This window comes from Ailuropoda melanoleuca, chromosome 7 (assembly GCF_002007445.2).
Source record: "Ailuropoda melanoleuca isolate Jingjing chromosome 7, ASM200744v2, whole genome shotgun sequence".
NCBI lineage: Eukaryota > Metazoa > Chordata > Mammalia > Carnivora > Ursidae > Ailuropoda > Ailuropoda melanoleuca.
This window is the reverse complement of record NC_048224.1, coordinates 61,781,531-61,807,818: the sequence shown is the minus strand read 5'-3', so window position 1 is coordinate 61,807,818 and position 26,288 is coordinate 61,781,531. Positions and strand designations below refer to the sequence as shown.

At 35.3% G+C, this 26,288-nt stretch overlaps 1 protein-coding gene across 4 annotated transcripts in view; it reads right to left on the bottom strand.

Moving 5' to 3' along the window:
- ZMYM2 (zinc finger MYM-type containing 2) overlaps nt 1–26,288 on the bottom strand; it is a 104,194-nt gene that overhangs the window by 58,319 nt on the left and 19,587 nt on the right. For 2 of the 4 annotated variants that reach the window (XM_034664949.1, XM_034664950.1), the window contains exons 2-6: nt 14,735–15,236; nt 14,380–14,473; nt 9,834–10,119; nt 7,428–7,593; nt 6,437–6,649 (exon numbers count right to left, since the gene is read on the bottom strand). In XM_034664949.1, the coding sequence (XP_034520840.1) occupies nt 6,437–6,649; nt 7,428–7,593; nt 9,834–10,119; nt 14,380–14,473; nt 14,735–15,226 (1,251 nt within the window). In that variant the 5' untranslated portion in view covers nt 15,227–15,236. Of the gene's footprint in view, nt 1–6,436; nt 6,650–7,427; nt 7,594–9,833; nt 10,120–14,379; nt 15,237–26,288 lie in introns of all 4 variants that reach the window. The other 2 variants (XM_034664947.1, XM_034664948.1) reach the window with 1 other exon arrangement.

Sequence of the window (26,288 nt, the reverse complement as noted above, 5' to 3'; positions counted from 1 at the left end):
TGGCTCTATATGGAGAAAATCCCAAGGGATCCACAGTAAAGCTACTACAGCTAATAAATTCAACAAAGTTGCAGGTGTAAGATCAACACTTAAATATCAGTTGTGTTTCTAAACACTAGCAATGTACAATCTGAAAAGGAAATTAATAAAGCAATTCCATTAACAATAGTGTTCAAAAGAATAAAATATAATAAATAAATATACCACAGAAGGTGAAGACTTGTACCCTGAAAACTACAAACTGCTGAAAGAAATTAAGAAAGGTCTAAATGAATGGGAAGACAACCCATATTCACAAACAGGAAGATTTAACATTGTTGAAATGTCAATACTACCCAAAGCAATCTAAGGATCAGTGCAATCACTATCCAAATTCTAACAACCTTTTCTGAAGAAATGCAAAAGCTGATCCTCAAATTCACATACCATTGGAATGGGTCTAGAACCTAATTTCTAAAGAAGAGTAAAGTTGGAAGACTCATTTTTCGAATTTCAAAACTTACTACAAAGACACAGTTACCACAACAGTGTGGTACTTGCACTAGAACAGACATGCAGACCAACGAAATATACAATGACAGTCCAGAAATAAACCTACCCATCTATGGCCAATTAATATTTGAGAATATGACAAGTCCAATCCATAGAAAACAATACTCCCTTCAACAGATGATGTTGGGACAACTGGATTTCCATATACAAAAGAATTAAGCTGGATGCCTGTCTCACATCATAAACAAAAATTAATTCAAAATGGACCAAAGACCTAAATGTAAGAGTTAAAACCATAAAGCTGTTAAAAGAAAATATAGGAATAAGCCTTCTTAACCTTTGATTTGGCAAAAAATTCTTAGATATGGCACCAAAGGCATAATCAACAAAGGAAAAAAGAGGTTAATTGACTTTATTAACATTAAAATTTTACATCAAATGACATTATCAAGAAAGTAAAAAGGCAACCAATAAATGGGAGCCAATATCTGCAACCATAAATCAAATGAGGGATTAGGGGCGCCGGGGTGGCGTCAGTGGAACAGCCAACTCTTGGTTTTGGCTCAGGTGGTGATCTCCAGGTCCTGAGATTGAGCCCCACAAGGGGCTTCACGCTCTGCCTTCAGTGCAGAGTCTCCCTGGGACCGCTTCTCCCTCTGCCCCTCTGCCCCACGCTCGGGAGCTCTCTCTCTCACTCTTGCTCTCTCAAATGAATAAATAAATCTTAAAAAAAAAAAAAAACTTAAGAAATAAGGGGTTAAGGGGCGCCTGGGTGGCACAGCGGTTAAGCGTCTGCCTTCGGCTCAGGGCGTGATCCCGGCGTTATGGGATCGAGCCCCACATCAGGCTCCTCTGCTGTGAGCCTGCTTCTTCCTCTCCCACTCCCCCTGCTTGTGTTCCCTCTCTCGCTGGCTGTCTCTATCTCTGTCAAATAAATAAATAAAATCTTTAAAAAAAAAAAAAAAAAAAAAAAAAAAAAAAAAAGAAATAAGGGGTTAATATTCAGAATATTAAAAAAAAAACCTCTTAGAGGCGTCTGGGTAGCACAGTTGGTTAAGCATCTGCCTTCAGCTCAGGTCCTGTGATCAAGCCCGTCAGGCTCCCTGTTCAGTGGGGAGCATGTTTCTCCCCCCACCCCCAGCTCATGCTCTCTCTTGCTCATTCTACCTCAAATAAATAAAATCTTTAAAAAAAAAGAACTCCTACAACTGAAAAACAAAAGGAAAAACAATGCAATTCAAAATGTGTGAAGGACTTCAATAGATACTTTTCCAGAGAAGATATACAAATCATCCATAACCATGAAAAATATACTCAACATCATCAGTAATCAGAGAAATGCAAATCAAAAACCAACAAAGAGATACCACCTCACATCTACAAGGATGATTAAAATAAAAAACAAGGATTAAAAAACAGAAAGTAATTAAGTGTTGGGAAAGAGTTACAGTAAACGGACACCTCATGTACTGCTGTTAGGAATTACCAATACAGTTGTTTCGGAAAATAGTTTTACAGTTCCTAAGAGAGCTAAACATAAAATTAGCCTATGACCAAGCAAATCCACTCTTAGGTATATACCAAGAAGAACTAAAAACCACTACTCAAACTGATACTTGCATGCCAAAGCTCATTGCAGCATGATTCACACTAGTCAAAAGGTTGGAAACAACCAAAATGCCCTGCAACAAATGAATGGATAAACAAAATGTGGTCTATACATGAATATTATTCAGAGGTAAAAAGTAACGCTACAACATGGATTAAACTGAAAACATTATCGTAAGTGAAATAAACCAGACACAAAAGGACAGATAATGTATGACTTCAAGTATATGAAATATCTAGAATAGGCAAATTCATAAAGATGCAAAGTAGATTAGAGATTACCAGGGACCAGGGAAGTAAGAGAAGATGAGGAGTTAGTGGCCTCGTCAGTTTCTATTTGAGTCATTAAAAAATTCTAAAAACAGAGACGATGATTGCACATTATGAATGTCTTTCATATGTCACGCAACTGTATACTTAAAAATGTTTCAAAACAATTGGAAATGTTGTTTTATATACATTTATCACATTTGTTTTAAAAAACTATGAGTTATTTTCTTCCAGTTTCCTGCTCTGGAATGGTTTGAAATAGCATTGCAATTACCTAGTTTAAATCTGATGGAATTTCCCTATGAAACATCTGAGTTGGGGTTCCTGGGTGGCTCAGTCAGTTAAGCGGCTGCCTTCACCTCAGGTCAAGATACCAGGGTCTTAGGATCAAGCCCCAAGTCAGGCTCCCTGATCAGCGGGAAGTCTGCCTCTCCCTCTCCCTCTGCTCCTCCCTCTCAGCTAGCGCTCGCTCTAATAAATAAAATCTTTAAAAAAAAAAAAAAAAGAGAGAGAGAGAGAGAAAAGAAAGATACACCAGAGTCCGTTTCTCTTTGTGGGGTAGTTCATTGATAACTATCTCTATTTCTTCTATGGAAATTTCTATGCCTTATTTTTTCTGCTCTGGAGTCAATTTAGGTAAATTATATTTTCACATACGCAAAAATTATATTTTCATGGAAAACTACTCATCTAGGTTTTCAACATTTTTATATAAAGTTGTATACGAAGTAGTCCCTTTTAAATGATTTTCTTCCATTTCCTCTGTTTTGATGGTTAAGTCCACCTTGTCATTTCTTATTTTTGTAAATTTGGGCATTTTTAAACCTCTTTTCCTGATTAATGATCAGTTGGTCTAGTTTTCCACAGAATTTATTTATCATAAAAGCAGCATTCTGGATTATTTTGGTACTGTTTTTATTTCCTAACTCACTAACTCCTACTTTTATCTTTATTTCTTTTCTTCTCTTTTTAGTTTTTCTTTTTACAACTTTTTGAGTTAAATATTTAATTCACTTATTTTCATTTTCATTGTTTTAAGCATGTAAAGGTAAGAATTTGGTCTTGAGCATTTTTTAAAGCAAATGTAACACTGACATCTTAAAGAATGCACCCAAAAAAGGGAAATTAAAGACGAATGTCACTTACGAATACCAATGGGAAAGTACTAAATATAAACAATGACAACTAAACATTTAAAATATAATGATGACTGGTATGGTTTATTCTAGCAATGCAAGAATGGTTAGATGGATTACAAAACTCATTTAAATAATCCACATATTAACAGATTAAAAGGAGAGAAAAAAAGTCATAATCACTTCCACAGACACTGAAGACCTTCAAAACTCAACATTCATTTTTGATAAAATACTTAGTGAAACAAAACTCAATAGGTACTTCTTTAATATGGTAAAACATATTTACCTCAACCCTAAAGCCGGAATCTAATTTAATAAGGAAACATCAAAGAAATTCCCACTGGAAAAACAAAGATATTTACTACTTCCACTATTCAAAACTGTACTGGAGTTATTAGGAAACGTCATCAGGCAAGACAAAATAATAATGGGAATGAGAAATGTAAAGAAAGACCTAAACTTTCTCTATTTGCAGATGGTATGATGGTTTAGTTTAAAATCCAAGAAAATTAACCAATAATGATGATTTAGTTAGATAGCCGGTATTTAAAATCAATTTAAAAATGTATGTGCATATATATATGTATACACACACATAAAATAATGGAAAAGAAAACCTCATTTAAAATAGCATCAGGGGTGCTTGGGTGGCTCAGTCAGTTAGCATGCTACTCAGGTCATGAATCTCAGAGTTGTGAGATACAGCCCAGGGTTGGGCTCAGGGCTCAGTGTGGAGTTTGCTAGGGATTCCCTCCCTTTCCCTCTCCCTCCCCCTGTGCTATTCCCTGTACTCCTCCTGCCCAAGTCTGCAAGTGCTCACTCTCTCTCTCTCAAATAAATAAATTCTTTAAAATAAAATAGCAACAAGAAGATAAAATATTTATCAATTTATTTTTTTCCATTTGTTTTTTAGATTTTATTTATTTATTTGTGAGAGAGACAGCATGCACAAGCAGGGAGAGAGCACAAGAGGCAAGCAGAAGGAGAAGGAGGCTCCCCACTGAGCAGGGAGCCCAGGATATGGCAGACAAGGCAAATAACCGGACACTTAACCGACTGAGCCACCCAGGCGTCCCAAAATATTTGTGAATTTAACAGGAACACAATGATATAACAAACAGAATGAAATCCCTTGCCCTATGATAGGACATTCTGACATCACAAAGATGCTGATTCTCAAGGACAGTCATTTGGACGCAGATAATATTTGACCCATAATTCAACGATATACCAGAATAAATTCCATTAAATGCATTAAAGATTTAAATATTAAAATGAAGCCTTGCAAACAGAAGGAAAAGATGAAAAGCATTCCTTTATAGTCTGGGAGTGAGGAAAGTGTATGAAACAAAATCCAGAAGCAATAAAAGAAAACTGTTTGACAATAAAATTTAAAACTTCACGTAATAAGCCGTAAGTTGGTGTGGGTTAAAATAGCAAAAAACTGGAAATAACCCCAATACCATCCAACAGCAAAGTGATCAAATAAACTATCAGATAGCCCAGTGCTGTCTGGGATATGGTTAACCACTAGCTCTTCAGAGATTAAGGAGACAACATAATTTGCTACACCTGCCATGAAAATACTCCCACTACGGCTAATTTCAGGCTACAAAATGAAACTAAACATGAAACTGGGAAGAGATACACAAAAGCACACCACTATGTGTAATATTTCCATTATATAAACACAACAGACACAAGTAAGAATACAGATGATATTAAAATACAATAATTAGGAAGTAATAGGTTTTGAGCACTTACTTTGTTTTCAGTATTGGTAAGGTCTGAATTGTGTTCCCCCCAAAATTCATATGCTAAAGCCCTACTCCTGATGAAACTATATTTGGAATTGGGCCTATAAGGGGACAGTTAAGGTTTAAAAAGTACTAAGAGTGCGGTCCAATCAGACAGGACTAAGGTTCTGCCTTACAAGAAAAGAAAGAAATACCCGAGATCCCCTTTCCTCCCCTCCCCCCCTTTCCGAAAAGAGGAAAGCCCAGGTGAGGACACCTCAAGAAGGAGGCTATCTGCAAGGCTCAAAGAGCAGCCTCACCAGAAACCAACCCAGAAAGGCACCTTGATCTTAGACTTGTAGCCTCACACTGCGAGAAATAAATTTGTTGTTTGAGCCCTCTAATCTGGTATTTTACTATGGCAGCCCTAGCAGACTAATATAAACTTATCTTTGTTTAATTTGTTTTTAAAATAGTGTGTTTTTAATAACCAGCTCACAAATTTCCTGAAAATTTGAACAGCCATTAAAAAAAAGAGAAAGTCCATATATCATCGATATACAATAATTTCCAAGATATACTATGAAGTGAAAAATGGAAGATGCAGCATAGTACATACAGTATGCTGTCTTTTCTATAGAAAAAAGAGAAACTAAGAATGAATTACATATTTTCTTAATTTTTCAAAGAAGAGAACACACAAAATACTAAGAACTGAAAAGCTAATACCTATAAAAGATGAGTAGAAACCAAAAGAGAAGATAGAAACAGCAGCTGGTCTTCTCTGAATATATTTTTTATGTACTTTTACTTTTGAAGCATTATGTCTATATTCAAAAACAAACTAAATCAAAAGACCTTAACACTGAAATATAAATAAGATAATCATTCCCAAGCTAAGCTTTGAAAAATCATTATTTGCAACCCCTCTCCTCCACCCATAAACAAATATCTCGAAAGAGGAATTACTCTGCTAGCATTTACCATTATATATAAAATCACACACTGTCCAATAATCTACATTTATCTGTATTCATTTGGGATAGGTCATCTCCAAGAGATGAAGACAATAATGGAATTAAATGAGATTCCAGGATAAACCTAGTTAATAAATGCTGCTAAAGTAAAACTATTAGAGTAATTTAAAACATATTCAAACGAATGGCTGATTTTGATTAGATCGTGAATTACCTGTTTGTATTCACTGACACAACTTTGACAGCAAAATCTTTTCTGCTGACCGTCAATCACCAGGACATTATTTCCAGCACCTTTGCTGGGCAGGTACTCCCCACACTGTTCACAGCAATTCATTATTAAACCATTGGCCATTCTGTATCTATTAAAGCAGTGGTCACTGCACAGCTTATGAGTCATATTTTTAAAGCTGACTTCATGGCGAATCTAAAAACAAGCAAACAAAATTTTAAACACAAATGAGTATCACAAGTAACTAAACAACAAGGTGCTCCAATAGAAAGAAAATGCCTCAATGATTTTTCTGTGGAAGGCTTATTTAGGTAAAGAGAAAGACAAAATACCTTTCATTATTTTTTTAACTATTTTTATACACACAAGAAATACATGTATGGCAGCGGGAGAACCACTACTGACATCACTACAAACTTCTCTAGAGATATCTAAAAATGATAGGAAACAACCCAATCTGGATAGTGTTAGCATAAAATTCTAAAACAGACTGGAAATATTTAGACAAATCCAAAAGGAACTAAAATTAAGTACACTGCTCTAGAAAGGGAGGAGAGAACCAATATTATAAATAATTCAAACAAGGTATGTCTAGTACACAGGTTTTTCTTCAAACAAATGCAAAAACTTTAATACCATATTAATAATGTGAAGTTATCAAAAAATATTCCACTTGTTCTCTTTCTTAAGCATTCTAGTTTGTTGTCTTTCCTTCGTAGTCAGCCTACATGTTTAAACACTATGGTTTTGCCTTTACGTGTTCAAGAAAATAGTCAATTAATATTATATTTTAATATTTCCTAAATCATTCTCCCCATGGGAGAACAGGATTACATAATGGGATATTTATAAGATAAATTTTATATATCCTCAGTTTTAAGGAAATATATACTGATTTATCATTAACTATTAAATAAATTTAAGAATATTCCCATTAGTTAGAACTAAAGAGAAAAGGCACAAAAATACAAACCTCTGTTAGTTTACCACAAATTGTACATCTTGATTTATTTAGAGCTCCTTTAGTAGGATTCTGTTTGTCCTCATAGAGAGACAAACAAGATGTACTACAGAATTCCTGGAAGGATTCACTTGAATCCACTTGAGCAACAATAGTTCCTTTCATTGTAGTTATATCTCTGAAAAATAAGTGGAACGACTTAAAGTAAAATTCTGTTTTAAAAGAAATCAAATGTAAGAATAATAACTAATATTTCTAATTTCCATAAATTGAAGTCTTGGAATCAAACACCATTTTTAGATCCATTAAATCACTTTTACTATTTAAAACTTCTTGGCAATAAAATACGAACACAAAAGATTAAGAAACAAAAATATTTTATACCATTAAACTTTTGCCAGTACTCAATTTATCTTCAAACTCCTTAACAAGGCTTTCAGGTATTGGAAATACTTTTAAAAAAATTGTTATTATTTATATGGAGTTTAATATCCAGGCCTAATCTGAGATGTAAATTTATAACACCTAGTCAATTCCTTTCCCATGGGTAAGTAGAAAGGTTGAAAGATCTAGGTCACAGAAATATGACATATATTCTACAGAGGATAATTGAACTTAAGTATATCCCCATAACCATAACCCAAAATAACCCCTACCTACCATTCTATACATTCTCTACAGCTCTCCAAATGCAATTAGAATGGTAGAAAACAGGGCGCCTGAGTGGCTCAGTCAGTTAAGCGTCTGCCTTCAGCTCAGGTCACGATCCCAGGGCCCTTGGATTGAGCCCCATATCAGCCTCCCTGCTCAGCATGGAGCCTGCTTCTCCCTCTCCCTCTGCTCCTCCCTCCTGCTTGCTCTCTCCCCTGCTCTCTCTCTCTCTCAAATAAATAAATAAAATGTTTAAAAAAAAAAAAAAAGAAATGGTAGAAAACAATACTGATGACTTCTGAAGTTTTCCTTTAACAAAATTCTGAATTTCACAGTCCTATATTACAGTATGCAAAAGTCTACTACTATAAAGCAGTCTAAAAACTAGATAACTGTTCCAATATTTGAATTTATTAAATTTGTACAGAACACTAAGCCTTTTTCAAAATTCTAAGATCTAAAAATATCTTCACAAACTTGGGCTGCACCAAGAGATGGTACAGAAAGAAAATCTACCTGGTTTGACCATACACATAATATACCATATTCCACGTTCTTTTAAGTAGGCTCAACATGGAGCCCAATGCAGGGCTTGAACTCACAACCCTGATATCAAGACCTGAACTAAGATCAAGAGTCGGACACTTAACCAACTGAGCCACCCAGGTGCCCCAATATTCCACTTATTTTTAACTAGTTGAAGCCAGACCTAAAAATTGGCAGAAGAGAGACGTGTCTCTCCAAGGCTATCAAAAAACTGGTACCTGAGTCTTAAAACAGTGAGTACTCTAATGATCTAATGTTCAAAAAAACACAGAAACATAAAATCCAAACACTTGCCAATTTAAAATAATCTTAATATGAAAACAGTACAAATTAAAAAAATCTTTTAAAAAAAATGAAAACAGTACAAAATGTGACTTATTTTTTATACAGAACTAGTTATATATAAACTGCAAAACAATTTTATCTAGCTAGAACTAAATTCTAATAATTAATAATGCAAATAAACATGTATGCATTTTGACAAATCCAAAGAGTCCAATGGAGATTACAGACAAAATTACAAGGGTCTAGTATTTAAATCAACCCCAGGGGCACCTGAATGGCTTAGTCAGCTAGGCATTTGACTCTTGATTTCGGCTAGGGTCATGGTCTCAGGGATCAAGCCCCAACTCCGGCTCCATAATCAGCATGGAATCTGCTTGGGATTCTCTCTCCCTCTCCCTCTACCCCTCCTCCCCACTATAAGCTCATGCATGTGCACTCTCTCTTTCTCAAGTAAATCAATAAATCTTTTCTAGATAAATAAATAAATAAATCAACCAACCAACCAACCAACCAACCAACCCCAAAGCCTATCCAAATAGGAAGCCCTTTAATCATAAGCCACTGGTGGTGGTAGAGAATCCTCCAAAGCCATCACACATTTGAGTTTGGCTTTAAGATTCAAACAACTAGCTTACCAATTTTTCAAATACCATAATTCACCTCTAAGACTCTTATAATCACTTCTTGGCCTTTTGGCTAAGATCAAGTCTAAGACTCTTATAATTTCCCTAAAATTATATATCACCAATATTCAATCATATGGAATTATGTTGAAAGGTAAACCTTACCTACACTTATAAGTGAGCAAAGCATAACCTACAGACTTGTCAGATCACTTTGTTGTATACCTGAAACTAATGTAACACAATGTGTCAACTGTATTTCAATATATTAAAAAAAAAGAAAGAAAGAAAGAGAAAGAAAGGTAAACCTTACTTTTTACACATAACACAAAGTTTCTTTGGAGCCGGCTTGTGAGAGAAGGAGGAAAGGCAAGTGGTAGAACAAAAGAGGTGAGCTGATCCTTTTCGCTGATAAGCTGTCTGTCCCTTCTGTAAAGGTTTTTTGCAGTTTGCACAAGTGACTTTAACTGGTTTAGTGGGTTGTTGTTGTGCAGAAGGCTGGAAAATTTGTTTAGGAAGCGAGGCCACTGGTGATAAAGAATCCACTCCTGGTTGTTTCTGATTACGAGGAAATGAAGCTGACTGGGAAATCCAAGAATCTTAAAAACAAAATGCACAAGGAAAAATAATGAAACAGGTATTTACATACATTGACAATGCTATTTACGTGAACAGTTTTAACTTCCCATCTTGTAGAAGTTTAAGACATTAATAAGGCAGCAGTATAGCAGAGAGGGAAAAAACAAAGTTTTGGAGTAGGAATGCCTGGTTGACATTTAGACTCCACCTACTAAACTGGAAAGTTACTTAAACCCTGTGCCTAACTCTTCTCTAAACTGGAAATTGTACCAACCTCACACAAATGGTAACATTAAATGATAATACATGCAATAAACCATACTGACTTGCATAGAGGAAGCACTTAAAAATATCAGCCCATTATTTATTAAACAGAAGGAATTAATTTATAGAAATATAAAAATATAATAAAATCTTGACCAATCAGAACCTTTGACAAATATAGTATAGGTCTGATAGTTTATATAGGATTGTATTAAAAATACCTTCTTTTTTAAAGTGGGCTCCACGGCCAGTGTGGAGCCCAACACAGTGCTTGAACTCATGACCCAGAGATCAAGACCTGAGCTGAGATCAAGAGTTGAACACTTAACCATCTGAGCCACCCAGGCACCCCTCAAAACATCTTTTTAAAAATAGCTTTTTTCATATTTAGTTCCATGGCCTCTAGACCACACAATCTCAAAGAAATTAGAGTGTAACACAGAAATGATAAGCCAACATATAGTGACCAATCCAACATCATATTACTCTCTCACTGCAAACAGTTTCAGAATCGCACAGAATTAAAAGATATGTGTAACATTAACACTGGAGTGCAGAAAATTTATCTTTTCTTTCTTTAATAATAAGCTTCTTTGGTGCTTAGCAGGAAGTGTCCAGCTTACTACTCTAGTTACTACTCCATAAATCTCACTACACTAACAATACCATAACCTTTTTCCCTTCTGAAACTTTATTATCTCTAGTAATTTTTTTCCTTTCTAGGTTCCTCCAAATTTTGAACTTCCATACATAAAAAGTTGCCCTTCCATACAAAAAACATTTGTTCTCCTTCCACAGGAAGTACAAATATATTTAGAGCTCAGGAAAACTTCTCTACTATCAAAACCTTAAGGAGGATGATTTCCTGGCTCCAACCCAGTCCATCAACCTAATGATTTCAAGGAGCTACATAACACAGCTACTAAAATTTTACCTTACCCCACAACATCCCTCCCCACAAAAATTGCACTTTATACGTAAACTGAGTGCATTCTAGAATCCTATTATCCTGCTATTATCAAGGTAATGGACCAGTTTTAATAAATAGGTAAAAATATTAATGAATATGAAGAAAATACAGTTGGCCCTTGAACAACATGAGTTTGAACTACATGAGTCCACTTATATGCAGTTTTTTTATAGTATAGCATTATAAAGTATTATAAAGGTATAAAGGTATTATAAAGGTATATATATATATATATATGTATATTACATATCATACAAAATATGTGTTGACTATTTATCATTAAGGCTTCCAGTCAACAGTAGGCTACTAGCAAAACAAAAACAGTAGGCTATTAGTAGTTAAATTTTGGAAGTTATACGTGAATTTTCAAGAGCATGGTAAGCGGGGTGAGGGGTGGAGGGGTGGTACCCCTTATCCCCACAATGTTTAAGAGTCAACTGTAGTCACTAACTGAAAATTTCACCTTATATTTAAACATATGCTGGAAGAAATAGCTTCTTGAAACACAATTACTGGCTCCTTAGGATTTCTGATTTTGTAGGTTCATCATTTGAATATATACTTAAAGAGACTATTTAAACTTAAGGACATCTATTAACTTGATCTTGAAAAAAATAGCACGCTTTTTTTCCAATTTAGTTTTAGACCTTGTATAAATAATATAATCACCCTTAATCTGTTTTTCAGCTCTTATATTTCTCCTACTTTCAAATTTTCACATCCTCCAACATCAAAATACTTTTAGGAAGAGAAGTTTTGTCTAAACCCTCTATTTTATACAAAGGACATCAGGGGATAATAGTTTAATTTGCCCAAGTCACAATTAGTCTGAGAGCCAGTATAAATGGCCAAGATTTTATAACTCCCTATTACAAATAAAAGTAGCACATAAAAACAAGAGCTAATTCCTAAAAAAAAAAGGAGCAAAAGGTGTATCTGCTTAGTTTTTCTGATAAGTAATACACAGTCCCTTATATAAGTTTCAATAAACAGGAACACAATTCTTTTTTCAATTTTTAAATATTTTTTAAATAATCTCTACACCCAACAGGGACTTGAACCTCACAACACCAAGATCAAGAGTCGCATGCTCTACCAACTGAGCCAGCCAGGCACCCCCCAGGAACACAATTCTTACAATGATATGCCCCTCTGACTCGGCAATATTCCTAAAGAAATAAGATCCTAAGATACATGCATAAGAATATTCTTAGAGTTATTTAAATAGTAAAACCTGGAACTAAGCTAAATAGAGAATAAAATCAAACATACAGACTTGATATGGTCAAAGGTTCAAGATCTATTGTTAGGTATTTAAAGGGACGGTAGGAGGAAAGAGTTTACAAAACTATACCTAAACTATGATCTCAGGTTAGAATTAAATGTACTACTCTCAGTGGTGAGATTATTTTCCTCTTCATACTCTTATGTTTTTAACATATTTATAATTACAATAAAGACAAAATGGCTATTTTGAAATTAATTGAGCATTATCATTTCTTAAACTTTTATGTGAGCCAGAAGGTTACAATGAAAGAAACTAATATATATACAGCTGGTAATATAAATTGTAAGACCTTTCTGGAAGGCACTATGACAATATTATTTCTACAACTTTAAAATGCTCATACAAACACACATACATCCCCCCCAACCCAGACCTACATACGAATGTATACACACACACACACACACACACACACACACACACACACACACACACATAGAGGAAAAGGGTCTTGGAAGGCAGGAGGAATTTTCCAAACTGAGAAATAAGGAACCTATTTCTTTCAAAATCACTATAAACCAAATAGATTTTTTTTCAACCAAGAATCTTTGGAAGGATAGGGACAATGATATCATTTGGCCTACTAACTTCACTTCTAGGAATATACTGTAAAGAAATGAGAAGTTTAAACAAAAGAGGTTCATCAAAAACCTATAATAGCAGAATATGGGAAACAATATAAATGCCAAATATGGGAATGGTATATCCATATCTACTGTGCAGCCATTAAAACTTTTGTGTATAAATGTTAATGGTACAAGAAAATACAATGTAAAGTGGGAAGCAAATAAGGAAAAAAATTATTCAGGGTCACATTTCAACCAAGTTAAAATACAATGGAAAAAGCCTGAAAGTCAGCCACTCAAAAACGCTGACAGTGGTAATCTTCAGTTAATAATACAATCAGGGATTTTTTCCCTCATTTTTTATAGATTTTCCAAAAATTCTTCAATAATTAAACATTACTCTCATAACCAAAAAAATAACAAGAAAAAAAGGAAAAATAACTACCATTCTACACCATTCTACACTACCCAAATTTTAGTCATTCCTTTTTATTCTCCACAATTTCTAGGCCGATAAGCTTGCTAATGAGCCTAAAATGATGAGAAAATAAGAAAGAAACAAAGAGAAGGATATATAAGTCAGACAGACATACAAAGATTTGGGGGCAGAGGTGAAAGAGAAAGGGACATACAGACACGGTCATCAAAAAGCCAGAGTTCTTGTAACTTCTCTTTTTTAATGTTTTCACAGAACAAAGCTGCCTGAAGAAAAATTGTTCAAATAGTCGAAAAATTTACCAACTTTCAAATATTAAAAAATAAGATACTAATAAAAAAAATCAGATAAGCGATCAAAATTAAGCACAAGTAAAAACAAATCTAAATGCACCTATTATACAATACCACATTGTTCTTTAAGTGTGCTACTTATCTTTTGCACTATTTACACATTACTACTAAATACTAAAAATATATTAGGAAAAACAAAGTATATGACCAATAAGATGCCAAACTGTTAGACTCCAGTGGTAGTGAATGTAAAGAGTGTTTATTCCAATCCTTTAGACATAGATTTCTATGATTTTCTAATAATCTGCAGAGAAATACATGGTTTTACATCTATTAGCTAAAATTTCAAACTTTAAGAGTCAACATGTATTCTTACATGAATAAACTCACCAAGGTAGTACCAATTACTACAATGAAAAAAGTATCAGGTAATTTTACATGGGGTAGATCACTTACTACTTACCAGGATTATGATGAGTTGCAGATTCTCCATTCTGAAATACGTCTCCTGCCACATTCATTCTACCAGGATTAAAAGGTCCTACTGCAGTCTTGGTCTGTGAAGTTAAAGATGGGGTGTATGTTTGTATATTAACACCAAAATTACTTGACTGCAGTCCGTTAGAGACATCTCCCAAGTTGGTATTCTGCAGTGATGTTACATGTGTAATCATTAAGTTCATATCTCGCCCGTCAGTATTTTCTAATTGGCCATCATTCACAGAGCTTACACCTGTTTCTAAGGTTGTAACATTAGCAATCTGAATTTCAGAGTCTGGTTCTGTGGTGATACCACTATTACCCATTCCTGCATTTACCTTACTTCTTGAAAAACTGGAAGTGGAGAAATCCACATCATTGGTTCTGTTTTTAGTCTCAGGATGTCTCCGTTCAATAAAATTGGAGGAATTTTTCTCTTGCCCTTGATTTGTTTCCATGTCCTCTTCATCATCAATGACAATTGTCTCACTTACACTTCCCTTCTGAGAAGCCAACTCTTTTGAGGAAGGCAGAATTTTGGAATCGTTTCCTTGTGGTTCTTCATTTTTTGATGATGTAAATGTTACGGTTCTTTGATCAGCTACCACTGGTGCAGAAGGTGGGGGAGGTTGTACAGGTTCGATAAAAACAACATCGTCATCATCTTCCACTGATGAATTTTGAAATTTATTAGATCTAGCAACTAAAGGATTAGGTGGACCACTAAATGAATTTCCTACATTGGTGAGACTAGTTGCCATGGCCGTACTCCCTAATAAAACAGGAGTCTGCTCAGTCAATTCTAATCCTCCCACTGAACCTGTGTCCATGCCAAAAAACCTGTAAAGGAGATGGAAAAAAGAAAACAAATGTCAACATAATCTTTTGCTCATCTAACTGAAATAATTTTTTAAGCTACTTTTTTATTCTAAATGATAATAATTCTTATCTAATAAAGGAAAAAATTGTTATCTAATCTATGATCTCATTCATTAATCATTTTATACAGTTTACGTGTGAACCTCTTGAATATAAAAAGAAATGTAATCAACCAATTTTCAGTAATGATATGCAGTATATTTCCACCTCCACCACCACCTTTCTACCACACTATTTAAGCTATAAACTTTAATACTGAAAACATAGATAAATCCTTTGATATGTATTTAAACAGGAAAATAACCAAAATCTGACAATAAAAATACATTCTCTATACTTTTATCTCATTTATCCACTGTATTAAATAAGATGATACAATCTAATCCCTAATTTCCCTTACCTCATCTTTTTTTAATTCCTTTTTCTCATATTCCCTGGCTCCCTTGTAAACCATATAATTAAATCCTTCTGAGAATCTGAAATCTTTCTTGACCTAACCAGAAAGCTTAAATCTTTATTTGCCAGGAACTATGCTGTGTGCTTCATAACCACATATCAGGCTAATAATGGCTCCCAAAGATACCAGATCCTAATCCCTGGAACCTCTAAAGTTTATCTTATATGGGAAAAGGGTCTTTGCAGATATGATTAAGACTGAGGATTTAAAAACAGATTAGCTGGGTGGGCCCTAAATGCACAAGTTTGCAAAGGGAGGTGGAAAGAGATTTCAGGCATAAGAGAAGGCAATGTGACCAAAGAGACAGATTGAAGATCAGAGACTGAAGTAACACAGCCAAAGAATATTGGCAGTCACCAGAATGTAGAAGAGGCAAGGAACGGATTCTCTCCTAGGGCCTCCAGAGGAAGGATGGCCTTGCTGACACCTTTATTTGAGGCCTGTGTCATTGATATCCAACTTCTGACCTCCAGAATCATGAGAGAAAAAAACTCAGCCACCAAACTTACGGTAATTAGTTACAATGGCCACAAGAAATTTACACATTACACTTCTTAGTTACATTTTCAAAACAACCCTTGATATAGTTATAATTTTTGTCCCATTTTAATGAATAAGAAATTACGGCTTAGAGATATTAACTAACCTGCCTAAGTCGCATACCTAGAATGCATGCCCAGGGCTTTATAACTCAATAGTCCAAATTCTTCATTACTCTGCTATATTCAACCAATATTTTCTAAACACCTGATATATATGCAGGGCTGTGCTGAAGCCAAAGAGACAGCAGAGAGTTAACAGTGAAGAGCCAGAAAAGAAAATAAGTTCTTGAGCAGATGGAGAGGATGAGGTCATGGACATAGGGGTAGAAGAACTAATCCTGAACGTGAATCAGAGAATTTCAGAGAAAAAACAGGGAAGAAAAGAAAAAACTAGAAGGCGGGGGGGGGGGGGGGGGGGGGGNAATCCTCTGTAATCCTTTTCTCTAGTAAAGTCACTTAGCACAGTTAAAAAAAAATAAAAACAAAAAAGGCTGGTTTAAGAACATTTACTACTTCATATATATTGCTATTTGCTTATTTTACTGTAACAAGTGGCTGGGACAATGAAGACGATACTAATACACATAAATATCACTTTGGCAGATAGATGTTTACAAGGCACCTAACCTAGTATGTACAAGACACTGATTTGGACACCTGAGAGAAAAAAAAAATCAATAAACAAACCAATAAACATCCCTGAAATTAGCAATCATGAATTCTAAATGCCAAGTTTGGATTTTACTGTAACAGGAAACAACGTAGTGTTTTCACTAAAAGGTTAACATGTCGCTTACATTTTTAATACATTGTTTGGGCTGCTATTTGGGAAATGGATTATAAGAAGGCAGGACTAGAAGCAAAGAAACCAAATAGATGGCCACTGAATGAAGTGAGAGATGATGGTACCTGAAACAAAGGTTATGATAGGAGAATGGAAAAAAGTTAACAGATTAGGGATTTTTAAAAAGTAGATCATGAAAAGATCGTAAGATTACTGTTGACTGGAAAAAAGTCACAGAACACACAGCATTATTACTACAATGTTATGCATTCTCCAAAAACCTATACACACAAATACACATTTTTCCTAAAGTACATATATTTTTATGTAAATTCATGGGGGGGGGCCTCTGAAAGGATCACGTTATACCGATACACATAGTTTATGAGGAGGAGCAAGGAGTCAGAGTAGGAGAGATGATCAACAAGTTGCACTTCAGATTCAACATTAATCTAAAAGGAATTTCAGGCAGCTAAGCACCTGAATGAATGATGGGAAAAACAGGAACCAACAACAGAAGACAACATAAAGTTGATAAAGCATTAGTTAAACAGAAAGGGATTATCAATCTCCAGAAACAAAAGGGACACAGAATAAGCACTTTTCACAGACATTAAATAGGGGTATAACAACCATATTGTGAAAACACTGGATAGACCATAACTAATTTCGGTCTTCTCACCGAATATCTAGAACCTAAAACAGTGGGTAGGCACAGAGTATATATATACTCAGTTGTCCCAAATATTTGTGGAAGGGCAAGAAGGCAAAAACCCATATGTTCATTCTGACTACCAGAGTTATATTTAAGTAACATAATTACTTAATTGTCAAGGTATACAATCTAATCCCTTATTTTATACATACTGTGCTATTCTCTGACCTTAAGCATCCTATCAAACCAAGTTTAGTTTCCAGAGAGCACCATACCCTATTCAACCAACATAGTAATGAAAATGAAATATTTTCAATAACAAACTGTATTTTATAGGAAAAGCCTTATTTTATTTTTGCTTAACTGTGACAAAACCTCATTGAGTTAAATAAAACAGATGTTAACTTTTCTATAATAAAACCATAGCTCAGGCACAGTAAAACTGCGCCATTCCAAAACCAGTCTCCAAATTATTACTCTAAGAGCAAGAGGTGTGTCTCTGTCAGTATGGAGGACATGTTAATACTGGGAAATGGCAGGAAATACATTTATATCTGCTTTAAAGAAAATAGATTAATTCTATTTAAAAGTTTAAGGGGTGACTATTTGATGTGCTCAAACATCTACAAATTACCATTCCATAATCTAAGACATTTTAAGTATTTTCAAAAATTAAAATATATACACCAGGGGTGCCTGAGTGGCTCAGTTGGTTAAGCACCCGGCTCTTGATTTCCACTCAGTTCATGATTTTGGGGTTGTGGGATGGAGCCCCCGGTCGGGTTCCGCACTCAGCAGGAAGACTGCATCTCTCCCTCTCTCTCCCCACCTCTGCCCCTCCACCCACTTGTGCGTGCTCTCTCTCTCCCTCTAAAATAAATAAATCTTAAAAATATATGTATATATACACCGTTACTCTAAAACAGCTCCTCACTAAGGAAGACTTCTTCATGGTAAAACAGTAACATATGCTAGGGGAAACCCTCATATAAGGCCTTCACATAATTTTAAGTAAACAAAAAAAAAAAATTTTAACATTAGCACTACAGAAAGTATTAAAGTTGAAATTTGCTGGATAACAGTGATTCAAAATTTTCATCACTAACGCAAATAAATTTGCTTTAAAAAACACAAGTGTATCCATCCAGTAATATTTAACATTTATCTGATGCTTTTTATGAGTCGAATATTCATGTGAGTTAAAACATTAAAGCAAATCCATGAACGAAATCACTATCGCGATCTCTATATAGATTTAAAAACAAGGGGTGCCTGGTTAGCTCAGTCGATAGAGCATATAACTCCTGATCTCCAGGTGGTGAGTTCAAGCCCCACATTGGACCTAGAGTTTATTTTAAAAATAATAATAATAAGAGACACCTGGGTGGCTCAGTTGGTTAAGTGCCTGCCTTCAGCTCAGGTCATGATCCCAGGGTCCTGGGACAGAGTCCCACATCCGGCTCCTTGCTCAGCAGGAGCCTGCTTCTCCCTTTGCCTGCCGCTTTCCCTGCTTTGCACGCTCTGACAGACAAAATCTTTAAAAATAAATAAATAATAATAATCTTCAAAGCTAAGCTGCCCACGACCACAGCCAATAAGCTGGATATTAGGATTTGAATATTCATATTGATATGTAATATGTAATTAAGTATTGAACAATAAAGTAATACAGCATAGCTCTTATTTAATAAAAAATTCAATAAAACAATAACCAAATCAATATTCAAACTACACAAGTATCAAATGGAAGAAATGCAGTTGAACTTGAAGTTAACATTCATGTGCCACAAGGTAAGAAGTATCCTCATCAACATAACAATTTTCAGAGGAAAAACGAAGGCATAAATATACAGATGTTATGAAATGCATAAACTTTTAATGCATGAGTTCTCTGAATCCTATGGTTTTAGCACACCTAAAACAGAAGACAACAATTTCTAAGAGAGAAAAGCTAGAACTGACTTCATAATACCCTCTAGTGGAAGGCGGCTAGGTATCAATCAGAAGAAAACATCGCAGCTCACAATAGGACTTTCTTTACCAGTTAGCTCTCTGCAGTAATCCACTTCTCAACAGAGTAACTATTCAACTATAATAACTGTTTTCAAATCCTATACTATAAATATATTTGGCCACTTCTGTATGTCACTGAGAATATGTTTCAACCACCAACACCCAATTTACTCCGTTTATGTGATTACAACTTGACCTAATTAAATGTGATTAAAAGTTGACCACTTCTACATTATATATGTAAAATCTATTCCATTTAGCCACTTTTCTGCATCAAGTCCCTTCTAATTAGCTATTTTACACTGAGCAAATTTCTTTACTTCTCTGAGCTTCAGTTTTCCCTAGAGTAAATGGTATGAAGATAGTTCTTAGGATTTTTCTTAGAATTCAAAAAGATAACCAGATGTGAAAATCAATTAGCACACTGTTCGCTCCTAAACAATTACCAGGTAATTTTTGACTAAGTTTCGAACATTGATATTCCACTGATATTCTATCAATGTCACAGATTGAATGTTTGTGTCCCCCCAAATTTATATGTTAAGATGGTATTAGGAGGCAGGGCGTTTGAGAGGTGATTAGGTCACAAAGGTGGAGCCCTCACAAATAGGATTCGTGCCCTTTTTATAAAGAACACCCCAGAGAGCTCCCTTCCCTCTTCCACCATATGAGGATACAGTGAAAAGACAGCAATCCATCTATGAACCAGTAAGTTATCCCACACCAGACACCAAATCTGCCAGAGGCTTGATCTTAGACTTCCCAGCCTTCAGAACCATGAGAAATGAATGTTTGGTGTCTTTGGTAATTCAGTGTAGCAGCCCAACAAACTAAGATGTTCACCATAAATGATGAATGCTTACAGTTTTATTTGGTCTTTATTTTGATTCAACAAGAATCAATCAATACAATACTTAATGTTCTCATGAAAAAAAAACAAAAAAAAGAAAATGTAATTAAAATATAAATGTTGACATTTCTAACAATAAAGTATCAGCACTTGCTGAAAAAAGCTTATGAACATTCAGAGAAAAATCACAAAGAAAGCACTTCAGGGACTCCTAGGTAGCTCAGTCAGTTAAGCGTCTGCTTTTGGCTCAGGTCATGATCCCAGAGTCCTGGGATGGAGCCCTGCATTGGATTCCCTGCTCAGCGGGGAGCCTGCTTCTCCCTCTGCCTGCTCTGCCTGCCACTTTCCCTGCTTATACTCCCTCTCTCTCTCTGACAAATAAAATCTTAAAAAAAAAAAGAAAGCACTTCAAAATGATTCAAGAAAAACAATTATCATTTTGTCACTGATAAGCCTAAGAGCTTTCTAGGTACTGAAAGTGTTAAAAAGAAAGCTAAGGTGAATTCTTCTCTACAGCAAAGGTTAGTCAATACGTGATCATGGGTACTTTTAATAGTTCTGAATCAAAATGGCAAATTTTAAATTTTAGGAATAAAAATTCTTGGGGTGCTGGGTGGCTCAGTCAGTTAAGTGTTTGCCTTCAACTCAGGTCATGATCCAGGGGTCCTGGGATTGAGCCCCACCCAGCAGGAAGCCTGCTTCTCCTTCTTCTCCTGCTGCTCCCCCTGCCTGTGCCCTCTGTCAAATAAATAAAATCTTTAAAAAAAAAAAAAAAAGGAAAAATTCTTAGTCAAATAGGAATAAGGGCACCTGGATGGCTTAGTCCATTAACTGCCCAACTCTTTTTTTTTTTTTAAAGATTTTATTTATTTATTTGACAGAGATAGAGACAGCCAGCGAGAGAGGGAACACAAGTAGGGGGAGTGGGAGAGGAAGAAGCAGGCTCATAGTGGAGGAGCCTGATGTGGGACTCAATCCCATAACACCGGGATCACGCCCTGAGCCGAAGGCAGACGCTTAACCGCTGTGCCACCCAGGCACCCCTAAGTGCCCAACTCTTGATTCTTGATTTCAGCTTGGGTCATGATCTCCGGGTTGTGAGACTGAGCCCCATGTCAGGCTCCACGCTCAGAAGAGAGTCTGCTTGAGATTCTCTGTCTCCCTCTGCCCCTCCCCCTGCTAGGAGACACACATGCGTGCACACGCTAATAAATAAAATCTTTAAAAAAATAGAAATAGATGTATTGATAATTACATATATAAAAAACCAACCAAAGGATATCACCAAATTTAATGTGAAATATTAAAAACATTATTATTAAAGTCAAGAATAAGATAAGGATATTCTTTATTACCATATAGCACTGTTCCATAAGTACCAGCCAAGGCCGATTATATGAAAAAGAAAAGGAGACATAAAAATTTGAAAGGAGAGGAGCCTGCCTGGCACAGTGGCTTAGGCAGCTTGATTTTGGCTCTTGATTTTGGCTCAGCCTCAGGTCATAATCTCAGAGAGATGAGATTGAGCCCCGCACCAGTCTCCATGCTCAGTGGCGAGTTTGCTTGAGATTCTCTCTCCCCCTCTCCCTCTCCCACTCGTACACTCTCTCTCAAATAAATCTGAAAAAAAATTTTTTTGAAAGAAAAATTATAGTTACATGCAAATTAGGTTGATTTTTACCTCAAAGACCAAAAATGTTTACATGAAAAACTACTGCAGTGAGATAATTTAATCAAGCACTGGAAACAAAAATTAATATGTAGAATATTATATTAATGGGATGGGGAGCACCTGGGTGGCTCAGTCAGTCGGTTGAGCTTCCAACTCTTGACTTTGACTCAGGTCACGATCTCAGGGTCATGAGATCAAGCCCACGGTCAGGCTCTGCAGTCAGTGGAGAGTCTGCTTCTCTCCCTCTGCTCCACCCCCTGGCTCACATACTCGCTATCTCTCCCCCGACCAAAAATAAATAAGTCAATCAATAAAAAATTAATTGGATGGCAAATTGGAGACAAATATAAAACTTTGCTTCCATCCAAAGACCAACTAAATGCAGAGATTAAAAAAAAAAAAAAGACAAACCTCCAAAGACAAGCAGAACAGGAGAATTCAACACCATCAGAAATGTTAGAAGAGGGAAAAGAGAAGAGCATGGATTCATTGTGACTCACTTAGAAGATCTCAAAAAGGTAAAATTCTAAACACCTACTAAAGAAAGTTTCCAAATGACTAGATTACAAATGAGGTTAAACTTACAGTTAACATTCACTTATCATAAGGCAAAAAGTATCCTCATCAGCACAAAACACAAGGCAACTGGTCCTCTTCAGTATGATACGAAAAATAAATCAAGACAGGTATCAACAAGATGGCAGAGTGGAAGTTCTAGGTATGGGTACCTCCATGCAAGTAACCATTGAACCAAATACTTTAGATCCCTGAAACCCCAATGAACACTTGTAACAACCAGGGGAGTGCTTCAGGAAGAAGTTGTTGATCATTCATAAGTTAGCAAAATGCATGAACCAGCAATCATCCCCCATTCCTCACCCTAACCTGTCTATGGGGATAGCATCCTGCATTCCTGGAAAGTCTGGCTGGTCAGAGGATTGACAGTGAGGAACGTCTAAAAACTTTGGAACTGTGTTTGGGGTGGTCTGAAGCAGATGCTTCTTTTGGCTTCAGCCCTCTAGGCAGTAACAGCTTTCCCAGCAGCATCTATCAGATTTAATGAGACATGACTCTTTATTTCATTTTTTTTTTCACCCAGACATTTAAGGAAATTTTTGTCAGATCAGTAGCTCACCACAGGAATAATGGAATAGATCTTCAAAACATACAAAGAAACAGAAAAGCAGGTCCTCTTCACAGAAATAAAAGAATCTGACAGAAACCATTCCTGAGAAATCCCAAATTTTGGAATAACTAGTTAAGACATTAAATCAACTATCTTAAATATGCTCAGTGAGCTAAAGGAAAGCACTGACAGAACTAAAGGAAATCAGAAAACAAGGCATAATCAAAATGAAAATACCAACAGATACAAATTATAAAAAAGTAAACAAAAATTCTGGAAATGAAAAATACAATAACAAATGAAAAATTCACTAGAGAGGATCAACAGCAGATTTGGACAGATAGAACAATCAGTAAACTGGAAGATGGAATAACTGAAATTACCCAATCTGACGAACAGAAAAAAAGGAAGAAAAATGAAGAGAGCCTGAAAGATCTACAAAACGGTACCAAGCATAGCAACACATATGTATTATAAGGAGAACAAAAAGGACAGGAATAAATATTTGAAGAAATAATGACCTAAAACTTAATATATACGATACACATCCAACAAGCTCAACAAATTCCAAGCCAGATAAACTCAAAGATATCCACAAGACACATAATGGCCAACAAAGAGAATTTTAAGAGAGAAGTCATCATGTATGATGAATGCTCAATAATATTTAGATTATCAGCTTATTTCTCATTAGAAACCATGGAAGCCAGAAGCTAGTGGAATGACATTTAAAGTGATCAACAAATAATGCCAACCAAGAATTCTACATCCAGCAAAAAATTTCTCCAAAATTAAGGAGAAACTAAGACATTTCTAGATCTACAAAAGCAGAGGGAGTTCATACCTGCATGAAATGCTATCCTTTGGGCAATAACAAAAACACATTACAGAGTAAACTGAAGCCATGAGAAATAAAGAACGTAAGTGAAATTACCTATATAAATTAATAGAAAGCCAGTATCACTGTACTTGTAGTTTGTAATTACTTTTTTTCCTATGACTTACAAGACAAATAGATAAAACAACAATTATTAGTATATGTTAATAAATACACATATGAAGATATAATCTGAGAAAAATAAGGGGGAGGACAGAAATATATAATGGTAGAGTGCATACTGCTGAAAATTTCACTTAGTTGGCATTATTTCCAATAAGTTGTAAATTTAAAATGGTTTTAATCTTCAAGGTAACCACTGAAAAAAACATTTTAAACTATACAGTAAAGGGAATCAAAATGGTACACTAGAATAAAGTTAATCAAACACAAAAGTAGGCAGTAAAGAAGAAATGGTGAGGGGAGGGGGAAGACATATAAGATATACAGAAAACAAATAGCAAAATGGCAGAGGTGAATCCTTCCTTATTCATAACTGTTTTAAATATACGAGGTTAAATAGGTTAAATTATATTACAAGACAAAGATTGGCAGGTTAGATTTAAAAAGCACAGAATCTACGTATATGCTGTGTAGAAGAGACTCACTTTAGATACAAAGACACAAAGAAACTGAAAGTAGATAAACAGAAAAGACACTCCATGCAACTAGTAACCAGAAAAGAGAATGGAGTGGATATACTAATATTAGACAAAACGAACATTAAGTCAAAAAAGGTTATGAGACCAAGGAAGCCACTATATAATGATAAAAGATTCGACCCATCAGGAAGATATAAATATATATACATATACACAACTAACAAAAGAATGCCCAAAGTATATGAAGTAAATACTGCCAAAATTAAAAATAGTAGAAGCAAAAATGGAAAATCAGAAATAGTTAGAAATTAACACACTTCAACAATCAATGCGTCAAAGAAGAAATCACAAGGAAATGAAAAAACACTTTGAGACCAAAGAAAACACAAACACAACATATCAAAACATGGATGCAGTGACAACAGTGCTCAGCAGGAAGTTTACAGCTATTAACACCTAAATTTAAAAATATCTGAAATCAGAGCGCCTGTGGCTCAGTCGGTTAAGCATCTGCCTTCAGCTCAGGTCGGTTAAGCATCTATCTGCCTTCAGCTCAGGTCATGATCCCGGATCCCTGGTATCAGGCCCCACATCAGGCTCCCTGCTCAGCAAGGAGTCTGCTTCTCCCTCTGCCCTTCACTCTGTGCTCTCGCTCACGCTCTCTCTCTCTAATAAAATCTTTATAAATAAATAAATAAATAAATAAATAAATGAATAAAAATATCTGAAATCGATAAACTTTATACTTTAAGAAACCAGAAAAGGAAGAGCAATCTAAACCCAAGCCTAGCAGAAAGGATGAAATAAAGATTAGTGCACAGATAAACAAAATAGAGGGGGGAAAAAAAGAGAAATCATCAAAACAAAAAGACAGTTCTTTGAAAAAATTAACAAATCTTTAGCTAGATTAAGAAACAAAAATCTCAAATTATTAAAATCAGACATGAAAATAGGACACTGCTACTGATTTTATAGAAATAGAATTATAAGAGAGCATGATGAATAATTGTAGGCCAGCAAATCAGATAGCAGGATAAAATGGACAAATTCCTAGATATACACAAACTACCAAAACTGACTCAAGAAGAAATACAAAATCTAGGGGTGGGTGGCTGACTCAGTCAGTAGAGTATGCAACTCTTGATCCTGGGGTTGTGAGTTCGAGCCCCACTCTGGGTGTAGAGGTTATATCAAATCAAATCAAATCTAAATAGAACTACAGTAAGCAAAGAGATTAAATCAGTCATCAGAAATCTCCCAATAAAAAAATGTCCAGGAACAGATGGCATCACTGATAAATTCTACCAAACATTTGAAGAAGAATTAACATTGATCCTTCTTAAATTGGTCCCAAAAAAATGAAGGGGAGAACAATTCCAAATTCATTCTACAAGGCCAGCATTACTCCGATACCAAATCCAGACAAAGACATTAC